At 41.2% G+C, this 23,365-nt stretch overlaps 1 protein-coding gene across 5 annotated transcripts in view; it reads right to left on the reverse strand.

The window, feature by feature from the left end:
- LOC139741454 (protein kinase C iota type-like) overlaps window positions 1-23,365 on the reverse strand; it is a 127,868-nt gene that overhangs the window by 22,078 nt on the left and 82,425 nt on the right. For 4 of the 5 annotated variants that reach the window (XM_071652040.1, XM_071652036.1, XM_071652038.1 and 1 more), the window contains exons 5-8: window positions 10,751-10,801; window positions 3,219-3,304; window positions 2,470-2,601; window positions 1,050-1,146 (exon numbers count right to left, since the gene is read on the reverse strand). In XM_071652040.1, the coding sequence (XP_071508141.1) occupies window positions 1,050-1,146; window positions 2,470-2,601; window positions 3,219-3,304; window positions 10,751-10,801 (366 nt within the window). Of the gene's footprint in view, window positions 1-1,049; window positions 1,147-2,469; window positions 2,602-3,218; window positions 3,305-10,750; window positions 10,802-14,867; window positions 15,749-23,365 lie in introns of those variants that run through there. The other variant, XM_071652039.1, reaches the window with a different exon arrangement.

The raw sequence follows: 23,365 nt of genomic DNA on the forward strand, positions 1-23,365 counted from the left end.
AGAAAAGTAGGGAGGGAGTGTCAGGGTTAGGGTGCATGCCGTGCAAGGTGCAAAGGAATGCACGGTTGAGGGTGGGGGAAGGGCAAGAGTTAGTTGAATGAAGAAATGAATTAATCATTAATGTGAAAATGAACAGTTTGTTAGGTAAATAATCAAGTAAAAAAGTAAAAAGTCCCTGCAATCGTAAGCGAGGTAAGACAATGAATATACTCCCAAAGAGGTGCACCCTCCACAACCAATTAGTTTTCACGGTATCAACCAGTCATTTCCCATAGAAAAAGCCCACGATATGACAACATGTACACAATCTACAGCATCTCCCCTTTATTCCCATGTATCATGAGGTGCTAGTATTCCAGCACTAATGTGGATATGTGGTACCATGGATTGGTTTGTTAGTACAGCATTTCGGGACACATGGATAACTTGATAATCTGCACCCCTCTAACTAGGCAGCTATATGCCCCCTCTAACACGGAGTGCACATCCAATTTCAAACTTTGTCTATCCACATAGGCAAGAATATGTATTGTTACATATCTTCAAATATCAAAACGCAAAATACAAAATTTTCTTTACAAATACCAGTAAGCATTCCTTATCATACTAGTCTGAGGCTACTAAAGGATAGTACAGGATGTTACAATTGATTTTTTTTTCCATAAAAATTCCCCTAAAAGTCTACCTTCCACAACTAGGGACATAAAGTCTCCATAAACATGTAAATTTTCGCTTTATGACTACAATACGATTGTCATTAAAAATAACATTAAATGTAGGGTACTGAAACAGCTCAGAAAGGCATTCAAGCTTTGCTCGATGCCAGCTGGGGACTGTGCATACACCGTATTCCAGGAATGGACGATTGAAGTACCATCAACCGCTATTCTTTTCCATGCTCCTTTTACAAAAATGAATTAGATGTTGAGTATGTACTAAACTATGTGAACAGGAATGGGGGGGGGGGGGGGGGGGGGGGTTAGGGTGAAGGGTTCATCGGAATTGAATAGCCAGGGACGGGTGCGTGGGGGGTCGCAAATGGTACTCACTTCGTTTGTGGTGGGAGTCGCCCCTCTCATTCGGCTTAGATCCATAGTGCAGCAGACTGGCGGATCCGCTTCTCTCTTCCAGGGTACTCAGGTCCTCCTAATAACAGTGAAGGGGCAGAAAGATTTTGGGTAATCAGGGGAAGGTCCTCTATTGGGTATAGGTCTTCATGCGGGTGACACATCATGAAGGTTTCGAGAGGAAAATGGGTTTGATCGTTTAACAAGTATCTATGACACTGTGATGATATTTATCCCACTGATCTTGACCATAATATATTGGGGATCTACAAACTTTGACCTATGGAGGCATGAAGCCACTGATCAGTTTGGGGTTTAAACTTTGACCACATGTCGCTGTACATGACAACAGCTCCATGACAACAGCTCTGAGTGTAAACCCCCATGACAACAGCTCTGAGTGTAAACCCAATGTGGCGTGCATGTATAATCATCAGCTACACATTGTACGAAGTAATGGCATTAAAGGAACTCGAGAAGATCATAATCTTTTCTGAAGGAAAATTGAAGATGCCTTCATGATCCTTCAATAAATATGAGGGGAAAAACTATTTGGAAAACACGGCTCTTCGAATTCTTCCCATCCCTGTGAAAAATGTTGTCATCATGATATCACACGTCATCCCCAGGAAGACATCAGACCAAAAGGAAAGCTGCAAGAGTGTACAGGTAAGGTTTAAATGACTTTTCATTTCTTATCGTTTTCGTTTTTTTAAATGAAGGTAAGGTTGTGATAAATGCGTCTACGACCTTGTTGCCACAGCACTCATAAAGAAGTCATGACTACCAGCAGACTCAACTCTACTTCCTGTGCACCTCTCCTTAAAAATAGAATGTCAAATGACTGGCTGATCGCTCGCCATTGACTCCAATGCACCCATTGCATGTTTTTGGCTCTTGGAGGTTACTATTATGCAGAAACCCCACAGCAACTACATGAACTGTAGAGCAATTCCATCAACTTTCATTGCAATACATACTTTGAGCAGTTCTTAGGAGTCTGAGTTCTTGCATCAACTTTCGCGACTAGCACTCCATGGGAGACTCAAAGCTTTGTCATTTAGACATGAAAGAGCATAAATGTACACGGCTGAGATGCTATCAGGAACACGTACACATACCTACAATAGTATTATCAATTGTGATAGTCTGACTCTAGAGACGTATTTCAAATCCACTAAGACTTTGGAGCAGCTATCTCTGCATAGTGAGACTAGTGAGACTAGTTCTGAACTTCTGAGGCATGTCCTCACAGAAAACAGTTTTCCACAGGACTGACCACACAAGTTGTTGAAGTGCCTCGAGCGCAAACTTGTGACCAATTCCTCGCACCAACAAACATATTAAGGTCTTTTGGTCTAAACAACAACAACAAAAAAAGCAAAAAAAAAGGTGCACTGACCTGGCGCTCAGAGCAGGACAACTTGACCAGCCGGTGGCATTTCTTGTGCACCAGGAGCTTGCAGTCCACACACTTGTAACCCTGCCGCCCCAGGCCCCAGATGCGGTCGGAGCAGTAGGCGCACAGAGCCCTCTGTTGGCAGAAAATGGAGCGATGATGGATGGGTGAAACGTATGATATATACTCTTGCACATTTATGGTATTCAAACACATCATGGGAATGTCATTTGTGATTAAGTTAGTTTCACTTTTGGTTCATACATTCTCTTCATTAAAAATGTGAACATTAATGGTAAACACATGAATTAGAGCTACTGCTTTACCCATGTGATTGCATACAAGATGCAGTTGTACCCTGCATGGGTGTAATAAATAGTGTGTTTAAGACTGCCTACTTTCTATTCTCATGGCAGCCCACCCACCCCCCTCCCCCCAAGAAAAAATACATATGAGGATCTTATATATATTCAGTAGATTGAGTGTGTATGATTGCTAACATTAACCATGGCATTGCATCTAGAAGGAAACGTCATGGTTTTGGTTTTCTGCACTAGTTTCTGTCTGGAATGTACAAGAGGGTTTGCCATGATAAACCAACATATCATGAAAGTAAATAGACTTTTAAAAAAATGATAGGAAAAGAAAGGTAGAGATGAATAGAAAAAAAAATCTGAAGGATCAAACTGTGAAACATTGAATCAAAAGGGGGCATTAGGAAGTAGGGAGCAAACGAAAGAAAAACAACTTACCCGGCTGAATCTTTTGGCCTGGAAAGTGTGGCTGTTGACTTTGTACAGTTTCCTCCATCGTCTTGCACCGCGGCGATAAATATTTCCTGTTTCAGAAAGATACACGAGAGAGAAAGGAAAAAATGTGGTCAAAATTACATTCATGTTCTCTCAAAATGCATACAGGCTTGAATCTCATGAAAATGTACAAATAATGGCATAAATGGTGAGAACACAATGAAGTGGCCGTTTCACATGGCAGCACGGAACCACATGTAGACAAGTACCGGTGTGATACCGGTAACTGTAAAAACAGAATTTTTCGCATGCATGAAACTTTCAAGAATTTCGGGTCGACATAAGATTCGCAATAAAAGATACGCAAGAGGTTTTGTCCACACAATGCACTGACTGACAGTAGCAATTCGTGAAAGTTTCATGCGACAAATATTTTTGGTTTTACAGTACATTGTACCCTGTGGGGAAAACATGGACGTAACACACAGCTGAGGGTGAAATATGTGATTTGATAGCACATTTATACAGTGTAAGTAATGTCCACTGTAGTTTGAGGTCATGAAGGACGTCAGGCCATACCTTGATATAAATTAGAGGCCAATATATGCAGAATTTGTTTACCCAATCACTTCACACATATACAGTGGTTGAGCTAGGTAGGATTCTAAATGCAACGTCCTTTCACTCACAACTCACAGCCAAAATTCCAACAAAGCTAAACACGCGTGGGACTACTGCGTACATTTGCAAGGCCATGGAATAAAATCCCGCTTTCTGCAGCAAATCCGGGCAACGAAACAATAAACTCTTCATTAAGCCACTTAATTTTTACATGACACTGTATCTGTCCTCATATTATTGTTTAGAAATGGCTCAAATGGCCATCTTTTAACATTTCAGAAGAAGCTACAACAATGGCATATCATCATTTTCAAGTGGCCAGGACCCGCAAGATTACTATTTCTTTTTCATGTCTGTAAATAGCATCAGACTAACAGGGAAATTCCTAGTGACTCTTCTCAGGTTTGGAACTTGAAGATAAAGTTCTATACTTAGAATAATCTGTGTAGCAAATGCTCTCATACACAGCTCTATACATCATCTTGAATTGCTGGAGTTGCTGTACCCAGGATATGTCACACAAGGGCAATATGCAGTCATCATCAAGAGGGGAAGGGGGAGGAAGGGGTACACCTTTGACAAGCAGGTCTAGGGACATCTGGGGGAGGGGGGAGATGAGATAGGAAGTAGGGATTTGAGATCCTGGTCAAAAGTTGACAAGGAACAAAAATAGGCCCCATTTTGCTTACCTATAGGAAGATGGGGAGGGGGTGGTGATATTCAGGAACAAAGTTCATGAAAGCTTAGTAATGCAGGCTTTGCTCTTCAACATTTTTATCCACAGATACTAAAAATAAGATGCTATTATAGGGGAGGGGACAGTTGTAAAGTGAGAGGAAACTGATACTAACAACAACACATACTTAAAAGAAAAGCACCACCATATCAAAAGGTTACCCATGGAGTCTGATCATGATCAAACCACTAAGCAAGACTCAAAAATAGCTTCGTAAGAACAAGGATTTAACTGGGGGGCTTTGGTGATGTGTTTGACTGTCCATGTATGGTCAAATATCTGAACACCATCATGCTTTATAAATAGCTTGTCACATGGGAAAGAATTAAGACAATAAGCAGGTTGACAATTTGACCTACATCAAGACTAGTGAGTGACTCAGGTATTCAACGTTAAGAGCCTATTTTGGCCGTTAACCCATTCCATACTGAATTCCCAAATCCCCAAGACTTTAATACACAAGTCATCAGTTTTCTGTAGGGAACGGGTGGCTACACCACAGGTTACAGCTCGCAGAGGAGCCAGTATCAAAAAAGCAAAAACAAACACAGCCTGCGAAACAACTTTTGATTCTTCAAAAGCACACTGGTGGTGACTACCAAGAACATTACATGTATGCATTTGCTGACATGATAGTAATATTACCCATCTCTCTGATTGCTTTAGAGCTATATATTCCCATTATGAAAGAAATACCGATGCTGGAACAGGTACATGTACTTCATTGTTACATTCATATACTTTTAAAGCACAGGACAGCAGCAAAATGTCATGCGCATAGAAATGCCTTCTAAATATAACAACACAATTGAACCTGTGCCCATGACTCCTCACCAGTAACTATATCCATCTCCTTTCCCCACACATGCCTTAGTATTATTTCATAGCCGCCTTGTAGCATCCTCACCATGCAGCATCAATCATTCCCACAGCAACCCTTCCCTCGATAAGAAAAGAAGCTGCTAGTACTGCCGCTCATAATAGGTATTGTGGCAACCAGCTGCGGCCCACGAGCTATATTCAGCACGGCCCAGCCACACTGCACTGCCCTTCTCCTAGGGGTTTAGGTGTATTGACATCAGCTGGCATTGTAACTACTTCTCCTAATAACATTCCCTCCGCAGTCAGAACAAAATTTGCTCTCTACTCTCAAGAGTGGCCGTGGCATGAGCATAAATAGTCATATTCCCCCTCCCCCCTAACCCTTGCATCTTAGAGTGTACATTTACGTCATACATTTTACTTATTCAACGTCGCTGGAGTCCTGTCTATGCATTGCATCTACACATGCAGTGAGCCCTCGCCCGGTTCACATGCCAAGCAGGGGGCACATGCTGATTAACGTGACGATTGGTTCCAACGACATTCGCTGGCATTGAAAGATCTCTGCAATGTGTCACGAACAATTTGTCCTGCCTTACTTGGCTAATTCTCGCTGCTACACACACGCATGTACGTCTGCCTCCACTACCTCTCGTGGTCAAAATCTTCTCCCCTCTTCAAAGTCTTAGGCATTAACTGTCTGAGTAAATGGGAAGCTAGCTCAGTGGCAAAGCAATTCTACAGATGCATCAATCATACATTGTACAGAGAGAGAGTGAGAGATAGAGGGGGGTAAAATATGAATTTTGCATGAGAGAGGCTTTAAGGAAAGACAAATGCGCAGACGAGGGAAAATGTGATGATAGAATTAGCCCATTAAGACTGTGCTGAATTAGTTTGAGGCATTCAGACCCTCGGTTCAATTTCTTGAATATCAGTCAGAGAAGTCTTAACCACTAATCTACCATGCAAATACAAAACCTTGCCTGAAACAGCATACATGTATATCTTGGTTTCGACAGTGAAGTGTAGCCACTGTGATCTTTTTCTACCTGTCGAAACTGCAAATTTTATAGCAGACAAAGGGTGCTTCCACACATGTTACAGTTTGTCGATGCCCCTTTAAGATGTACTGAGAGATCTGTAATTCCTTCGCCTACTTTGTTGCTCATGTGAAGCTTTTATCACGACCCTGACCCCAGCCAATTTGCATTCATTAGTTGTTTTATAGACAGCACAAGGCTGGCCCTGCATTCTGGTGGGCCATGATAGTCAATTGATCACAGGTTGTGAACATCAATTGGAGCACATTACTACCCACGAAACTCCTTGATTGCTGATGAAGCCGCTCAAGCACGGCTAAAATGTGGGCTGATGCGAGACAGACTAACCACAAACAGCTTCAGACATACAGGGATATATCTAAAAGATGCGTTGATGCAGCGGCTGGTGCAGAAATGTGCATACCGCTAATTTAGTAAAGAGGCAAATTTTGCCATAAGCATATCAGCCATTCGTATATTGGCCATCAACTGATGAATTAGCCTCCCATCAAGGCACCATGATTATTCTCTTCGTGCTTGTATTCCTCAAATGTAAACCAATAGCACAAATAAAATGCAAAAATAAAACCACCTAAAACAACAAAATTTGAAATGACACTAGAATGCACTCACTTGGTCTTGCCATTGTAGGACTTAAACTATGTCATATATTCAAAAAATAATATTCACATGAGTGAAAAAGAAATACAAGTACCTTAAGAAAGAGACACAAACTAATATATCACAAGGGCAAAAGGAATATAAGAGTTTGCTCACAATGGTTATACACATCAAAGACAAAACTTTTAACCAATCCTGGAAAGCAACTGACTGGCACTGCAGGAGTCTGCCCATAACAATGCTGTCTTGGGCGTGAATTGGAAGCGCTCCATATCTCACAGATAATAGTTCTTTACTCTCTGAATATCCCACGCCTTCTATCATTATCTTCAACTCACCCCTCTGTGAAACGTGAGAATCCAATCATTCCTTCTCTATCCTCCTTGAGAAATCCGACGGGGCACACACTCACACTCCGTTCCTACATCACCGCCGACATCTGAACGTACAGCCAACGAGAGCCAGAGATACGCACAAAGTCAACCTCTCCCGCCTACCCTCACACTACGCAATGATTGACTGCCTTGCATTGACCATCCAGATATACATCACGCACTTCAAGTACATGTACTGTACATAGCTGTTTGCGTGCTTGGACATTTCCTAACCACACACACACACACACACACACACACACACACACACAAAGGAGGAAATAGTCATATGCTCAGTGCCAATACAAAGATACATTCACACACACACGCACACACAAAAACACACACACACGCATACACACTCACACTCAAAGAATACGACCACAGTTAATTTCTATATTTCCTCCTCGGCTGTACGTTGTTGGTATGATAAAGCCAATTTGGGATTAAATATTAATCCATCCCAACCCCCCCCCCCTTTTCCTCATCTCCCTCAACTTCCTCCAAAGACAAGGTCCTAGTAATTGGATAAACAGAGGGGTTTTATACCACTCTATAATCCTCCATTGTGTGTAATTTACATAGTAATTCCATTTCCTGACAAAGAAGCTGGGATAATTTGCATACCACAATCACTTCCTATTAAGATGCTCTCATTCAACCTCCCCTTCCTGAAATACGGTATCAGCAAGCTAAAGACTTCCTCTCTCCATTTCTCAGCCTGTGACAGAAACAAATGGTAATCTTACATCTTTATTCTATACCTACAGCCCAAAGTGGTACAACGTAACTATTTCCCTCTATGCACCCTGATACATTTCAACAATATCTTGACTACATCCGTGTAGGATGACAAATTTATAATCATTCCATTTAATACCAGGCATGCATAAAAGTTTCTACTCCCACAATTTACTCTTCACATACTTCAATTTAACAAACCTTTAACAGTAAGGTTTATATTAAACTGAATCGCATTCCCGTGCAAGCACCTATATGCTCCTCAGATGTAACACATTCTGGCAGCAAAAGATTGTAGTTTTCTTTTTGCAAAAAAAAAGGACCAAATGAATTAATAAAAAATAATGGCAAACAGGACCTGCTCACCAGTTTCAGAGAGAAAGGAAGAGATAAAATGACTAAAAATAGTGCAAAAATCAATTTGTCATAAAATTCTAGGATGATTTTTTAATCTAAATTCCATGGTATCATCATTCATATGAACAGCTGAGCTTAACATGATTTTGGCATAACTATTTTGTTTTGTTTTGCTTGTTTTTCTTTTAGCTATACTTTAAAGGTCATTCATATTTCTACCTGTATTTCTTTTTTTTTGGTCATTTTGTTCAAAATCAGTTCTGAAACCTTATCCGGAGAATATCAAAGGTATGGTGCATAAATGAAGTGTTCTATAAATGTTAATCATAATTTATTTTCATAATGACAGTCATACAGTTTTCATCTCCCCTTTTTCTTTAGGGGGGGGGGGGGAGGGGAGGGGGAGTAATGAGACAAGGAGAGGGGCTTCCTCTATCAAAAAAAGGTGAAATTACCAATTCTGTGACTAAATCTTTTTGCCAGTTTGCACCAGTATTGCTTGAGTCAGAATGGCGGGGAGGAGGAAGTGTATGCTAGCTACCAATAAATACCAACCAGGAAACTACACGCTTTGACTCATGTAATCATGGCACGGGCTTTTGGCCCTGGATATTTCTAATTACGTCGCGTCAGCCTTGATTTAATTTGATGCCGCCTGCTGGATATATTGCTACGTGCAACCAAAAAATCACCTAACAAACACAATGAGATAAAACTTGTAGAAGTGGACAAAAGTTACACACACTTATATCACAAATATGTCCCGACAGTTACAACACAGCCGTCTTTCAACATTCTTGCGAATTGAATGGATTAAAGTCATTTTATTCCTCTCTGAAATAAAAAAAAAAGAACATAGAAGAAAGCAAGTCAAATATTTCCTTGTCCCCTTCATCCATTCAAAAGTACCCACCCTTCTGTCTAGTCTATTCAGCCACCAGTGACATTAGGCGTTTTCACATCAGCCCGATGTTTCGAAATAGCACGCTATTTTCTGACTTGGGAAATTAACCCAATCACGAAATAGCGTGCTATTTGATATTGTGAATACAAATTAGCGCGCTAATTGATCGAGAAAATTTCTCGAGTCCAACTCGGGAAATTTCCGAAATAGCAGGATAATTTATGCGAACTAGCGCGCTATTTGATAATGTTCGGGCTGATGTGAATAGGAAATGAAATAGCGCGCTAATTTGCGATCGTGAAAAATACCTCGAGCTTGGATTTTTATCGGGCTCATGTGAAAACACCTATTTTTGCTGTTAGGGCTACAAAAATGTCAGGTGTTCAGGAGAGAGAAAAAAAAAATGGTAGGCAAAGCACTGTAAGAAACAGGATCGCCTTTCCTTTGGCTTCATTTTTGGGGCTAAGACAACTGGGATTTGGACAGGATGTCACTCAACTGATCATCTGACAATTAATCCAAAAAAGTGATTTTCACCAAAATTTGAGATGCAAGGTCTTGTCACCCAACGGACAATTTACTGACGAAGTGAGAGTAGAGAACAACCACAATGCATGTATTTTCTGAGCTCACTGGGGGAGTCATACCATAAATAGAGCGTGATTAACTGCGGTATATCATAGAGTTCATATTTTGAAGAAGAAGAAGATACTATCTATGTCTCACAGTCTTTTTCATTAAAGGAGAAAATGGCCCACGAGCATCTTTTCTTTCAGCCCCCCCCCCCCTTGAACGGCATTACCATAAAAGTAAAATATCTGCCCAAATTCGGAGTAAGTGCGACATATGCGAGAAACTGATGGCCATAAGAATGTTACAAAGCCATCCTATTGGTATTCAATAAATGCACCTCGGTGGAGTCACTTCGGTGATATGACTTGTGGCACTGCTTGCATAAAATTCTTGTTTGCTACTTTTGGGCATGAAAGGTCACAAATTGCACATTTCCTTGCCTCCATGACTCTCCTAAACACATACATAACATCAAGGATCTTTTGTCATCAAACATCCTTCAAGACAAATTATGTTGATTCTTTGAGTACCAAAAGAAAAAAAACATGTTTGCATTGATGATTAGAAAATTGGTTTACAATTGAAGAAAGTGTATCAGAAGCATGTACAAACTATATATAATGCAAGTAAAATAGATACTAATGCAATGTTGAATTAGTCATATACATAACTTTCCTTTTCTGCAACATGTAAGCCAATGGACAAGAGAAGAGACACACATACACACAGACAAACAAACTTACTGTCTTCTCCCGGGCATGGCAGACCAGGTCGAACAGGAACCGAAGGGAATACTGCAGAGATTAAACAGAGGGAGGGGGCGAAAGAAAGAGAGAGAGCGTTAAAAAAAAACACATCACAAACAGAAATCTGTCAAGAGTTGATAAAAAGGTCAATCAGCTCTCATATCAAAGTATGCATTATTAATATCATGGAATATTCATGGGGAAACTATACTGTGTATACTGTGTGCACAGTGAAAGGGGAAGAGAGATCTATTTCCCTCAGGGGGTATCAGGGCGGGGTGTGAGGCAGAGCTCAGATATCTAAAACACGGCTTTACACCCAAATGGAGTTTTGATATCTGTAGCTTCACAGTGTAAAGCAAATTAACTTTCATCTATCTATTTGACTCTGTTTCACATACATGGCACACAAAGCTCAGGGCAGGATATTTTTTTTTCTCTTCCTCCCCTTTTTCTCAATACCTGACGCTTGAACATTTAGCCCTGTGAAGTCAATTTATCAAATCATTTCCTTGAGAATCTAAAATGTTTTAGGAAAGGCAATCAAACAATCAATTACACTGTTACAGGAATGTGAATTATCAATATTACACAACATCTCCACTACTGCAAGTCAAAAATGGCTTTCCTAGCCTACATGAAATATACATTCCCGGGGTGCTTTCTCGCAATAGAAAAACTTGCTGAGGCTGGTAAATGAACCAGATATGATGAATACTTAATGCTGGAATTTGTTGATACGGCAGGGCACATGCATAAAAGTATGCCATCAACTTCCGAGATTGGTCTCAAGAGGGGGACCGGGAAGGATTCAACACCCCTTTGGCTTATGTGGTGCTTAACAGCAACATTGTCAGTGTCGTGCATATTTGATCAGGTTGATTTATGAAATGCAGTGGGCCATGAACAGCCCTAGCATGCGGCACTTCACAGGCACTAGTCCCCGAGATTAAAAGGCAATGCCACCTCCAAGAAAGGGATTAAAAACAGCCACGGAGGCATATTTTCTAGCCATCACAACATTTAGCTCATGTCAGAACACCTTCCCTCGTGATTTATATATGTAGGAATATAACACTATACTTTCCCTTATTGTATGTTTCTTTAATAGAACAATAACAAAAAATAAAGCAAGCAAAACACAGTAACTACTAAGTATTGAAATAGACCACAAGAAGAATACACAGACAAACCGTTTTTATATATAGGGAACCAGAGCTGAAGAGAATAATGTTTGGGAGAGCTTGTAATGTTGATGCCTTTCATTAAAATGTTTCATCACTCCTCAACTTTTCTCAGAACATAATCCAGTTATATGCATTATGCATCTACAGATATCCCTCTTCAAGCAAAGTTTGTCCCACAGTATTTCTAACATTTACTCTAATGCCCACAGTTTCTTCCCTGACAAGATAACAGCCACAAGAACCCATATAGCATGCTGTTAACATCTAGATCATCCATATAATCCATTCGACACGAAATCTGGGTGGAACCTAGACTCCATTGTATTCGCATGCATCTGACTCATCATTTGCATTGTCTTTTGTCATACTACTCTGCTGAAAGAAAAAAAAAAGAAAAGGGAAGGAAAGGAAAAGTGCCGACGTCCTTAACAAAGTGAAGTTAGCCTACTTGGAGAACAATGAAACATGCAAATGGGGCTTATTAACCACACATGATATTCACAGGCAAGCCAGATAATTTCATTCACATGACCTTCTGCACTGAAACGGCTCTGCATAAATCATTCTGTGCCCTTTCGGCATACACACTGTATACACGGTTTGAATGAGAATCAAGAACACTTAAAACTGGGTATGCACAGATTGCATACAGAATGAGCAAGAAGGACACTCGATCATCAATAGATCCCGAAGAGTTACTGCCTTCATGTGGATCTCAAAAGTAATAGCTAATATCAACTGATTTAGGACTGTTCTTTCATATGTCTATGCAAAGCAGCGTATGAAAACTATATCAGGATGGTATGACAAATGGAAAATGGACACACTGCCATTAACTCCGTTTGGAGGGAGCGATGGTGGGGAGTAGGGAACGAGGAGGAATACAGAAGGAAGGAAGGAAGGAGGAATGGGAAAAGGATGGTGGTGCTAGTGATGGTAGAGATGCAGATGAAAGAGATGAATAAAACCCCCAATGCCCAAAGTAGAGCAAAGTATGACGTAAGAACAAACGGATCACTCTTCATCACTTAACCCTTCCAGCATCGAAAGGACCGGGGTTGATCCCTAGACAACGTACGGTCGATGGAGGACTCCGAGGGAGTCGGCGACTTTCAGCGGCAAGGGGAAAAGGATGCGAATGAGGCCCACTAGGAGCCGTGTGGAAACCATCTCTTATCATACATGTATGATTAATGGAGCGGATGAGAGAAAGATGGAACGTAATCCACAAGAATCCAACAACAGCTCTGTCCACTTTGGGTATGTGCCATGGGGGACCTCATCTTACGAAGAAGTGCAACGATACAACAACAACTAAGAAAAAAAAAACAGGAGAGAGAGAATGTGAGACAGAGGTAGTAAATTGCGCTGACAGGACGGCATGTTGAAGGCTCGCTGGAGAGAAAGTGGGAAAAAAAATAAAGCACGACGACGGCTGTGGGGGGACTAGCGCGGGGGAATTCTTAATTACTCGTGGCATTAATATATGCATTTCTCATCAGGATGCCTAAGTTATTTAAGAGATTCGTTTCGGCCATTAAGCATTCGCCCTGCTGCCCAGCATGCCAGGTTCATTGCTAACTGTCTCGGCTTGCTATAGAGCGTACACTGACTTGCTTGGGGGTATGCTACAGACTGCCTGGTTAGGACATCGATCAATGCTGTGCACTATCCCACTTGAGGCCCGGTCAGTAGGTATTATACTGAATGCTAAAATATGCTATGAGATACCAACGATGGCTATATTTACTATGCCAGTGAACTGAGCATTTTGTTCTTAAATTCTACTCAGCAACAGATCTGATAAATCCAGTTGAGAATATTATATGAAACAGAATATGAAGCACTCTGACATCTTGCAGGCCTTACATAGTTTTCTTAGAGTGGGAGGTAATAAACTGAATGACAGTTTACCTTACAGTTTGGTAGCTTGAAGGGTTTCTTTTAGAGGGGACAAGAGGAAAGGAAACATGCTACTAATCATATATGGTGGGTGAATGTGTGGGTGATATATCCTCACTTAAGCACTTTTTGAGATGTCTTGCAGACGGGCATGCTTATCATTCCCTCACTTTGAGCCCCCACATTCTTCCTCATACATCAACATATGAGCTTTGGCGCATTAAAATCAATCACCTATAGCAGTATGGAATGATTCTTGCTTAGTCCTAATCTCCATATTGGATTGTTTACATCTATGCAGCAGTGACAGACATCTGAAAATGGCTAATCGTGGCTGCATTTTTAGTCCCCCCCCCCCCCTCCCCCATGCACACTAAATTGAGCCATTTGGCTTTTCCCTGATAATCACATCCCCTTAATGCACAGCCAGCTCTGTGAATGCCCTGGGGAGACATATTATTACTATGCATTATTAAGGAGTCATTAAACAAAGTGTACCAAAACAAGAATCATATTCATGCTTGAAATACATTGTAAGTCTTTACGTGCCAGATCTCACACGGAAGATATATCACGTCCATATGATGAAGAAAGAATGTGAAATAAATTATCAACATCAGACTGTCAAACCAGTCTACCTTTTGGACAGTGCTTTTCTCGACTCTGGACATCCATGATGGTATAGTCGAAATGAAACATATCTGAAGGCGAGATGGTGTTGATAGCATTGCTATAGCTAATATCACATGCGTAAAAGCAAATGACGTACATGCCCTATGCAAAATGTCTAAGCATATGGCGCATATCTTTGTTGCTTGTATGCAGCAAAGGAAACTTCTATTATTCATGTCACCCCTCAGGGAGTCAACAGCACAGATACATACACAGACAGACAGAGATGGACATAACTTACAATCCCCCATTCCCCCCCCCCCCCCCCAAAAGAGAAAAACGATCTTGTCCAGCATGCAAGGCAAATATTTGTTTGGCAGCAATATTATGCAAAGCGGAGTGGCTTGACTCACATTTGTAGAGGCGAAGAAGATAATCCTGAAGTACGCCTAGGGCTGACGGCCGCCGAAAGTCCATTTGAGGGAGGCTACAACACATCTATGCCTACTCCACCACCCTCTCCGTCATCTTCTCTGACAAGCCCGGGAATATTTCGAGTCCTTCTCCTGCATCCACGCGAGACAAGACTGCTCAGATGGATTCAATTTCCCATCAACGCCGGCAAGACACATTGACATGTTCCATTTCCGACTAATGCAATTGTGACGGAAAGGCTGCGGTTTTTTTTTCTTCCCTTTTCTTTGCGCAGGTACGAAGGAGTCTGCATGCAATAGTATGACCCTCAGTGATGCAGTCTGTGGGCTTTCAGCAATTACACACAATGCTATGTGCTATGCAATGGAAGTGTGCAGTGATGTATTCAAGTGCTGGAGGTAGAGAGCATTCGGCTACATGGTAATGCCAGGAATTTGTGGCTGGTGTACAAAAATAACGAAACATGCAGGCTACACATGTCTGGAGTCCCCCCTAGCTCACCCTCACCGCTTCTCTAGCTCTCTCTATATCGTCCACCCGCTCTGGGAGTCGTGATGGAGCCGAGCAAACGCTCTCCGTTGATTGAAGCGGCCGTGCGCAAGAGCATGCAGGCATTCGCTTGCTCCACACTGTGGCCGTTTGCAGCACTCCTCCAATACCTCAGCTGTCCCAACTACTGCACTGCGTGCTCCACTTCGCAAACACATGACGAAGTCGAAGACAGCAATGGGGGTGGGGGTATGGGAGGGGGGGTCGGAGAAGGGGAAACACCGTGCACTACCTCGCGCTCCGATGACGCTCGCAGCAGCAGCGGGGTGGGGAGGGAAGACTTGACTGCGTTCGTGCGAGTTGGCATTCATCATGTGATTAGGGGAAGTCTATAATTAGCAGGCCCTCCCCTACTAGTGGAGAAAATAAAGCCATTTGTCTTTGGAGCAAAATTCAAACCCTCTCCATGATTAACACAAAGTACCCATGGATTCCTGTATACAACCTGAACAATCATTGTATATATGCAGATGACCACATGATTCCAAGTAATGCTTATTCTATTTTGGAGAACTAATAAGTTAATACCTTTGCACCTTCCTGGTCTATCACATAGTGAGGATATGACTGTTGTAGCAGGTGGATTTTGTGTTCACCTGTCCAGTGAAACTTTTATCCCCTTCCGCTAAATGACATACATCAAAGAAAGTATCCAATGATTTCAGTTTTTATCAGAGGATTCATTTCCTTTTTATACTGGGCATCACTATGAAGGTCTCATCAGGCAGACCAATTCATATGTAATCCATATTGTAATAATATCTTACAATAGAATTTTGAAGTTAATTGGTATCCTACACAAACAAATCAGGATGATCTTTCTAACCAGTGAGTTTACATGTATTATACATAAATTGGAAATGATTCACTCTCTGTAATATACATTAAAGTGAAATTTGAATATTTGAAAACAGAACTAAAAAGCTAAAATGGAGGACATACATTCAAACAGGAATACAAGTGTCTATTGAGAAAATGGTGCAGCATCACTCAGATATTTTAAGGATATGATTACCTTCAATTGATTTCGTCAATTAGATACATGTATTTTGATTATTGTAATAGAACATAACTATAACCTGCAACCTCTTTTTTTTTTTTCTGAGGGGGGGGGGATGGAGAGACACATGAAAAAGTCTTTGTGGTATTTGTGGTTAACGTTTCGATACAACCACTTTGAGCCAAAAGGGGGCAAAACAGAGGAACTAGTCAATCGCCGATCATTTTGGTCATACCCACGAGTAAATGAGAGTGGTCCTGGATGGCAAGTGAAAGCATGTTTTACCATCGACTGAAAGCGCGCCAGCACACATGCACATCTTTGCCAATATCACAACGCTCATGGTGAGAAGGCCAAAAGTGCACTTAGTCATTAGAAGAGCAATGTGAATCAGGCATGTCAGGGTGCTCAATTTGATCATTAGTCCTCATTGTAAAATAGGAAAAATTCCCACCAGAGATTGGATTCCCAGTGCCTCCTGTTTATATTGTCTGAACAGGGTGGACTTAAATAACTGATTAAATAATGAAAATTAAAGATGCTCCAATGATTCTGGGGAATGTAGAAAGGACAACTGATGTGTAATTTGAAGAAATGCCACATGAATGAGCTCAAAATCTAGCCTTTGACCCCTTTATTTAGAGCCCAGAACAGTGGCGCGGCACAGATTGCACCCAAGAACTCCAATGTCTACCCCTAACATTTCTAATGGAGTCACATGAACTGAGCACAGATACCGGCAGATGACTATATTATTTCATTTTCACAATTTTATTAATTTCCCCATCCCATCCCCGGCATTCAGAGGACTCTTCCTCTCCTCCTGCCGCCGACCCGACACACTTCAGAAAACTGACCCGAGGAGAAGAAAATGGAAAACTTTTATTTACATAAATGGCATACTGATCGATTTTGACATATGCGTTACACGGGACATGGAGACCCAAGGGCCTGCGCAAACTGGGGCATAGAAAATGGTATCGCGGGCATTCGAATCCGAAGCATGTCCAGCGGGCAGGTGTTGTGGCTCTTGGATAGTGCGCCGCCACGCAAGTCGTATTGACAGTGCACCTTGCAATAGATTGCCATATTGTAATATGTGAAGAATTCCCCCGTGTGCAACATCTCCACCACATCACGCATTCATTGCATCGGTGATCTCGTATGCATGCCCAGTGCCGGCACGAACGGAAGAACTAGCTACCCACCAGCATTTTTACCCTCCACAACTAGCTCTCCTTGCAGGTATTAAAGGTAAGCATATCTCCACCATGGAATACCCTAAAATAGAATGTGCATATGAATGAAAAAAAAAGAAGATATATATTAAGTCTACATCTCCTTTGCTTCATGATGAGCCCAGGTAGCTATGAATGGCTGCTGTTGTAATCTTTCTTCATTGTCAAAGAATAGGCACCTGCCATGGATTGCATTAAAATAAGTAAAAGACGAAAATTGTTGTAAATTTGACTATGTCAAGCAACTCATTCGAATCACCTGTCGTAATGCCCTGGTCATATCAAACTGTTTTGGTTTTGCAACTATATCTTTACATTCCCATCTGTTTTCATCACTACCAAATTTTCTCTTCTTTTTCACCTTTTGCAATCTTTTAGCTGTTCCCCTTCCTTTCTTTTCATTTTGTAAAAGAAAAACAACTTTGTATGACATACCAACTTGAAATGTGATGAGGAAATTCCTACAAACTCGAACAGAAGGGCTGAGAACTTGCTTCATGAATATCCATTCAGATTTCCATGAATAATTTCAGTGTCGTCTCATTTGGTTCGTTTCAAATATCTGAGAAAGGTCTTGAAAGAAGGCTAATTTGATTTTATCCTCGTACAAGTGGTTTCATGTAGACAAGATTCAGATCTCTGTGTGTGTGTATGTGTGTGTGTGTGTGACAATGCAATTAAAGCAAGTCTGCAATACACTCAAATACGGCCAGGGCTGTACTACTATGTGACAGAATAATGCCTATTACACGTAACTACCCTCCCTCCACCCCCCCCCCCCCCCCCATTTCTTGCTCTATGGGTAAGAGATTCGGGCAGAGTAAATTGGAGTAACCCGTTTACGGTGCAGTTTTCCCTTCCAATCTTGTCCTTATCACTATCCATCCCTCCTCTTGCTCTCCCTGCTCACTCACTGGTGATCTTGGCTGCAGCAGTGGGAAAACAGCGCAGAGGAAGAAACGGGCCCTGGTTTAGGTTTGACGCCCTCTTCCTTCCTTCCTTCCTCCATCCCCCCTACCATCCCTCCATCCCAGGCAAGCTCTTTCCTGCACTCCAGCTCTCATGCTAGTCTTGCCGTTGCAGATCTCTTGATAGATGTTTTTCCCACTCTTTTGCATCCCTTTTTTTCTTCATGGGCAAAGTGAATTGTTTCACCAGCAAAAACATAAATCTGTTTGTTTAGACAAGAGACATTTTGGGCTGTTAAGTATGTATGGGTGTGTGTGTGTGTGTGTGTGTGGGGGGGGGGGGGGTCGGTGAATAGGGGGCATGGAATGAAAAACTTGGCAGCAATGTGCCATATCTCACGGGTCTGTACTAACATATCATATAAATACTTTTACAGGCACACGGGTAGCATATATCCAGACAGAATCAGTACAGTTGAAAATATTTGTTATGATGCTGTGTGATGAAGTTTGACAGCCGAGAAAGAAAGGTGGGGGGGGGGGGGGGGGGAGGGATGGAGGGGGAGGGGTGGAGAGAGACCCTGCTATAGCAGCTCATAGACTACAAGCTTAGTCACAGTGACTATCAGCGTTTACGCAAAATAATTGTGAAGGTGGAACAGAGGATGGAATGAGGAAGGAATTAAGTCTGTGATATCAGACTACGGAAGATATGCACAGCTCCAGGGTACATCGGCAGAGCCAAGAAAAAACGGGCGGGGCTAACTCCCTCCCCCCCCCCCCCCCCCTTAAAATGCTTATTCCTCTATCTGATAGTATGACATCTCTTCATTATGACACAACACACAGGTTGATGCAAATAATTGAGCAAAGACGAGGAAGAGTCAGAAAAAGATTATGTGGGTATATGATAGCCAGAAGAATGTTGATAATACTCCTAGTCATGGAACCATGCCTGTTAGCTTCATATCTTTCTTAGATGACTGAGTTAACACAGTGGACTTGGGTGTCATATCTCACAATGTAAAAGCATTTAACACCAACTTCAACCACAAGGAATTTCGGAGTTCAGATTTCATCAGCAATCTAGGTGAGATGTGAAAGCTAGATCTGCTGGTGGCAAGCAAATATACAATGCTGGCAGGCCAGTTTTATGGGCAAACAAATGACTTGATTCTGGTGGAAAGATTTATCTCTTTTGATGCAGAGAAATTTTGCTGGGGGGGGGGGGGCGGTGGGGATCCATATTAAGAGAGGCAGAGAATATCAACAATATTACACTGCCTACTACAAAGTAATTGCAGACCACCCTTGATAAGTTTCGCCCTCAGCAACGTGTCTGAAACATCAGCCCAATGGCTGGATGGTTACCCCACTACCACCCCCGCCCCCGACACCGCGAGCATTAATTATTTCTCGCCTCCATCGGTAGCTGGGATCATGATATTATTCATCATAAGCCAGAGTTGTTGAGTCTGGGGAATAGGGACCTCCACGCATGAACATCCCCCGTCACTTCGCACCCCACGGGGCGAAACGGGGAAACCGTTTTTAAAATATTCATCGTGTTGAAGGGAAGCTTTCCACCTCAGAAATCTCACAGAAAATAGCAGCAAGGAAGAGGGAAGAGGAATCACAGTGAGAACTAGTCATGTCATAACAATCAAATCAAGATGTAATCATGTTACTTGAGCTCCATATTGTGTGACCACTGCTTTAGCCTGAAAATTTTCAAGTTAGCTTGGTCATCTTCATGGCTGACCTGATACCATGTGATGACAGTGCCATTTTGAGTTCACGGTCCAGCAAAGGTTATCATGAATGCAAAAGATTATCAAATTGAATGGCAAATTGGTGCAAGTGGGCAATGAAGAGCAACAAACGGTCCCCATTCCTGAACAGATGAACCAAGAAGAAAGTGAGAAAAAAGACACATGAAAATGGAAGACAGAAAGCAAAGAAGAAGCTAAGAATCAGGAAAGAAGGGAAAACCTACTGACAGAGGTGTGAGAAAGAAAGAAAGAAAGAACCTTAGAAGCAAAGAAAGTAATAGGACAGAGAGAAAGTTGCAACTATGAAAGAGAAGAAATCATTGCCACCAGAAAGTGATGGGTGCCATTACAGGGGAACTCCATACATTGTCTAGACTGTTTGAGTTTTAAAAGCATTTCATCTGACGTGGGAATGAGTTCCTAAGACCCATCTTGGACTGGCAATTTTGTAAGAGATTACTCGAGCTTGGCTTATATGTCTTGTGCATTATTTGCCTCGCAACAGGACCTGCACTTCGGAAGCCCTTTTACGTTCTTCCTCCCCCTCCCTCTCCCCCCTCCCCTCCCCCTCTATCTCCCTGCCCCCCCCCCCCCCCCCCCCCCCTCTACATCATTGCCTATGAAGCGGGCTTTAATCACATCAAGCCATGCCAAGATTCATGAGCTACGCTTGTCTTTTTGTAGCTGGCCAACCTTTTGTAAATGCTCCCCCATGCTGTTTCCTATAGCCAGTAGGCATGCCCCAATCATGCAGTTTGCATAGCGTAATTTCCTCACAGAAAAAAACAAAGACCGAGTATATGTTTCACAACAGTTGAATATGAAAGTAGACATTATGTCAATCAATGTCGAAAAAAAAAAATCTTAAACCTTAAATCTATTTAATATGATTCTAGTGAATCAACATCATTTTGTCCTTTTTTTTCTCTTTTACATCTTTGGCTCTACCAATGGATCTGAAGCACATACATAATGCACTTGAGGCATTATGCTTTCATCAAAAAAGTTTCATCAAAAAACAAACAAAAACAAAACAAAAACACAGAGTGCACATTTCTTCAAAATTTCAAACCTACTATGGAACACTTTGCACATCATTAGAAAAAAAGTATATAACTAGAGATTGTAATTTGTCATCACTGACAAATTAAGGTGATCCGATTTTTTTTATCAATGATTCGAGTCCTGATACTGCAAAGTCTCAGCTACAACATATCAAAATCTGAGAGAAATTCACCGAAGCATAAGTAAGATAGTGCTCGATAAAGAGAGTCATGTCAATTTTCACATCTAAAAAATTCCCTCCCATAGAGATAACACGTCATAGCGAACATAGAAAAAGAAGTACATATGACCTTTGACCCCACTTTGCACAGACAAGATGGCATCTGAGCAAAAAGTGGTTATTTTATGAAATGATCCCTGTAACATGGATTTTACGTGTGCAAAATATGGGAAAGATAGGTCATGTATTCACCAAGATACAGGATGAAACATTTATGACCTTTGACCCTAATTTACATACCCAAGATGGCGTCTGATCAAGTAGTTGTTATTTTATGAAATAATGTTCGTGACATGAACTAAACATGTGCAAAATATGGTGGTGATAGGGTATGTTTTTCTTGAGTTATTGCACATAAAGTTGCAAAAAGAAAGGAATATCTCAATACATCGAAGATAAACTTTAATTTCAACCAAGTTTTTTCACGTGATCCCGACAACGTATGAAAAAACAAAGGGCACACTTACGATAGCCCTACGTCTCAGCTACAACATATTAAAACCTTAGAGAAATTCACTAAAGCATAAGTGAGCTAGTGCTCGATAAAGATAGTCATGTCAATTTTCATTTCCATAAAAATTGCACTCCCATAGAGATTACACGTAAACTGGTCAAATTTGACAAGGTTACCTTCAATCCATTTTTTCGAGGTGATGTCGTCATCTAATGAAAATTGTGTATTTAATTTATGAAAGAGCATTTCATAAGCTACAACATATTGAAATTTGGGTGAAAATTGGCAAAGGATAAGTGAGATACGCTCGAGTAAACTTGAAATTTGATGACGTCATTTTGAAAATTTACTTTTTTTACTTTATTAAGAAATTTGATATCTTTTAATCATTTTTTCAGCATCGCCAACCCATGAAATGACATATACAACTCATCAGCTTTCAGAATATGTAAAGGAAATGGGGGGTCACCGTCCATCCTGACGAGTAAAATCGGATTTAAGATTTGCGGTTTTTTGGCATAGTTGCACTGTCTATTGCCATTGACGCGCGCGCGGAATTTCAACTTTGACGGGCCCGTATGACGTCATATTGAGTCGGATTGACTTGAAACTTGGTAGAAATATTCCTTCACATTTCAGACATCTGATCACAGTGAAAAAAATGGGAAATTTCTATTGCATATGAGCTGTGCGTGCGTATATGCGCGCGCGCGTACGCGTCCGTCCGATTTTTTCATTTTTTCAAAAAATGCTCTAAATGGTCTGAAACGTGTGCAAAAAAATTTTGGGCTTGATTGGAGCATACAAATATTTCAACGCGCGCGTACGCGCACGTTTTAAGAGAAAATATAAATTTTGACAATATGAATAGAATTCGCTTGACTTGAAATATATGTGACGTAAATTTCATTTAAAAATTCCATCCCATTAATGAGATATGATTGAGAATGTGTTTTCATATAATGACGTCATAGTGACGTCACGGTCAACTGATCACAATGATTTTACTTGATCTGTCGTCTTTGGGACACGATACATACATGGTATAAGTTTGAACTTGATAGGCATAGCACTTTCTGAGCTAACCTCTGCACAACTTTTGAGGAGAAATAAAGAAAGAAACAAAGAAAGAAGAATAAAGAATCAGTACAGATACAGAAGGTGATCCGAGAGGATACTCGGATCACCTAATAAAATGCTCTGAGCATTAAAGGGTGTGTACAGTTCTGGTTGAGGTGAGGATTTAGCTTTTAACGTTTGCGAGATATTC

The sequence above is a fragment of the Diadema antillarum genome, unplaced genomic scaffold (assembly GCF_040938485.1).
Source record: "Diadema antillarum isolate AM-2024a unplaced genomic scaffold, OU_Dant_1.0 seq00000931_RagTag, whole genome shotgun sequence".
Taxonomy (NCBI): Eukaryota; Metazoa; Echinodermata; class Echinoidea; order Diadematoida; family Diadematidae; genus Diadema; species Diadema antillarum.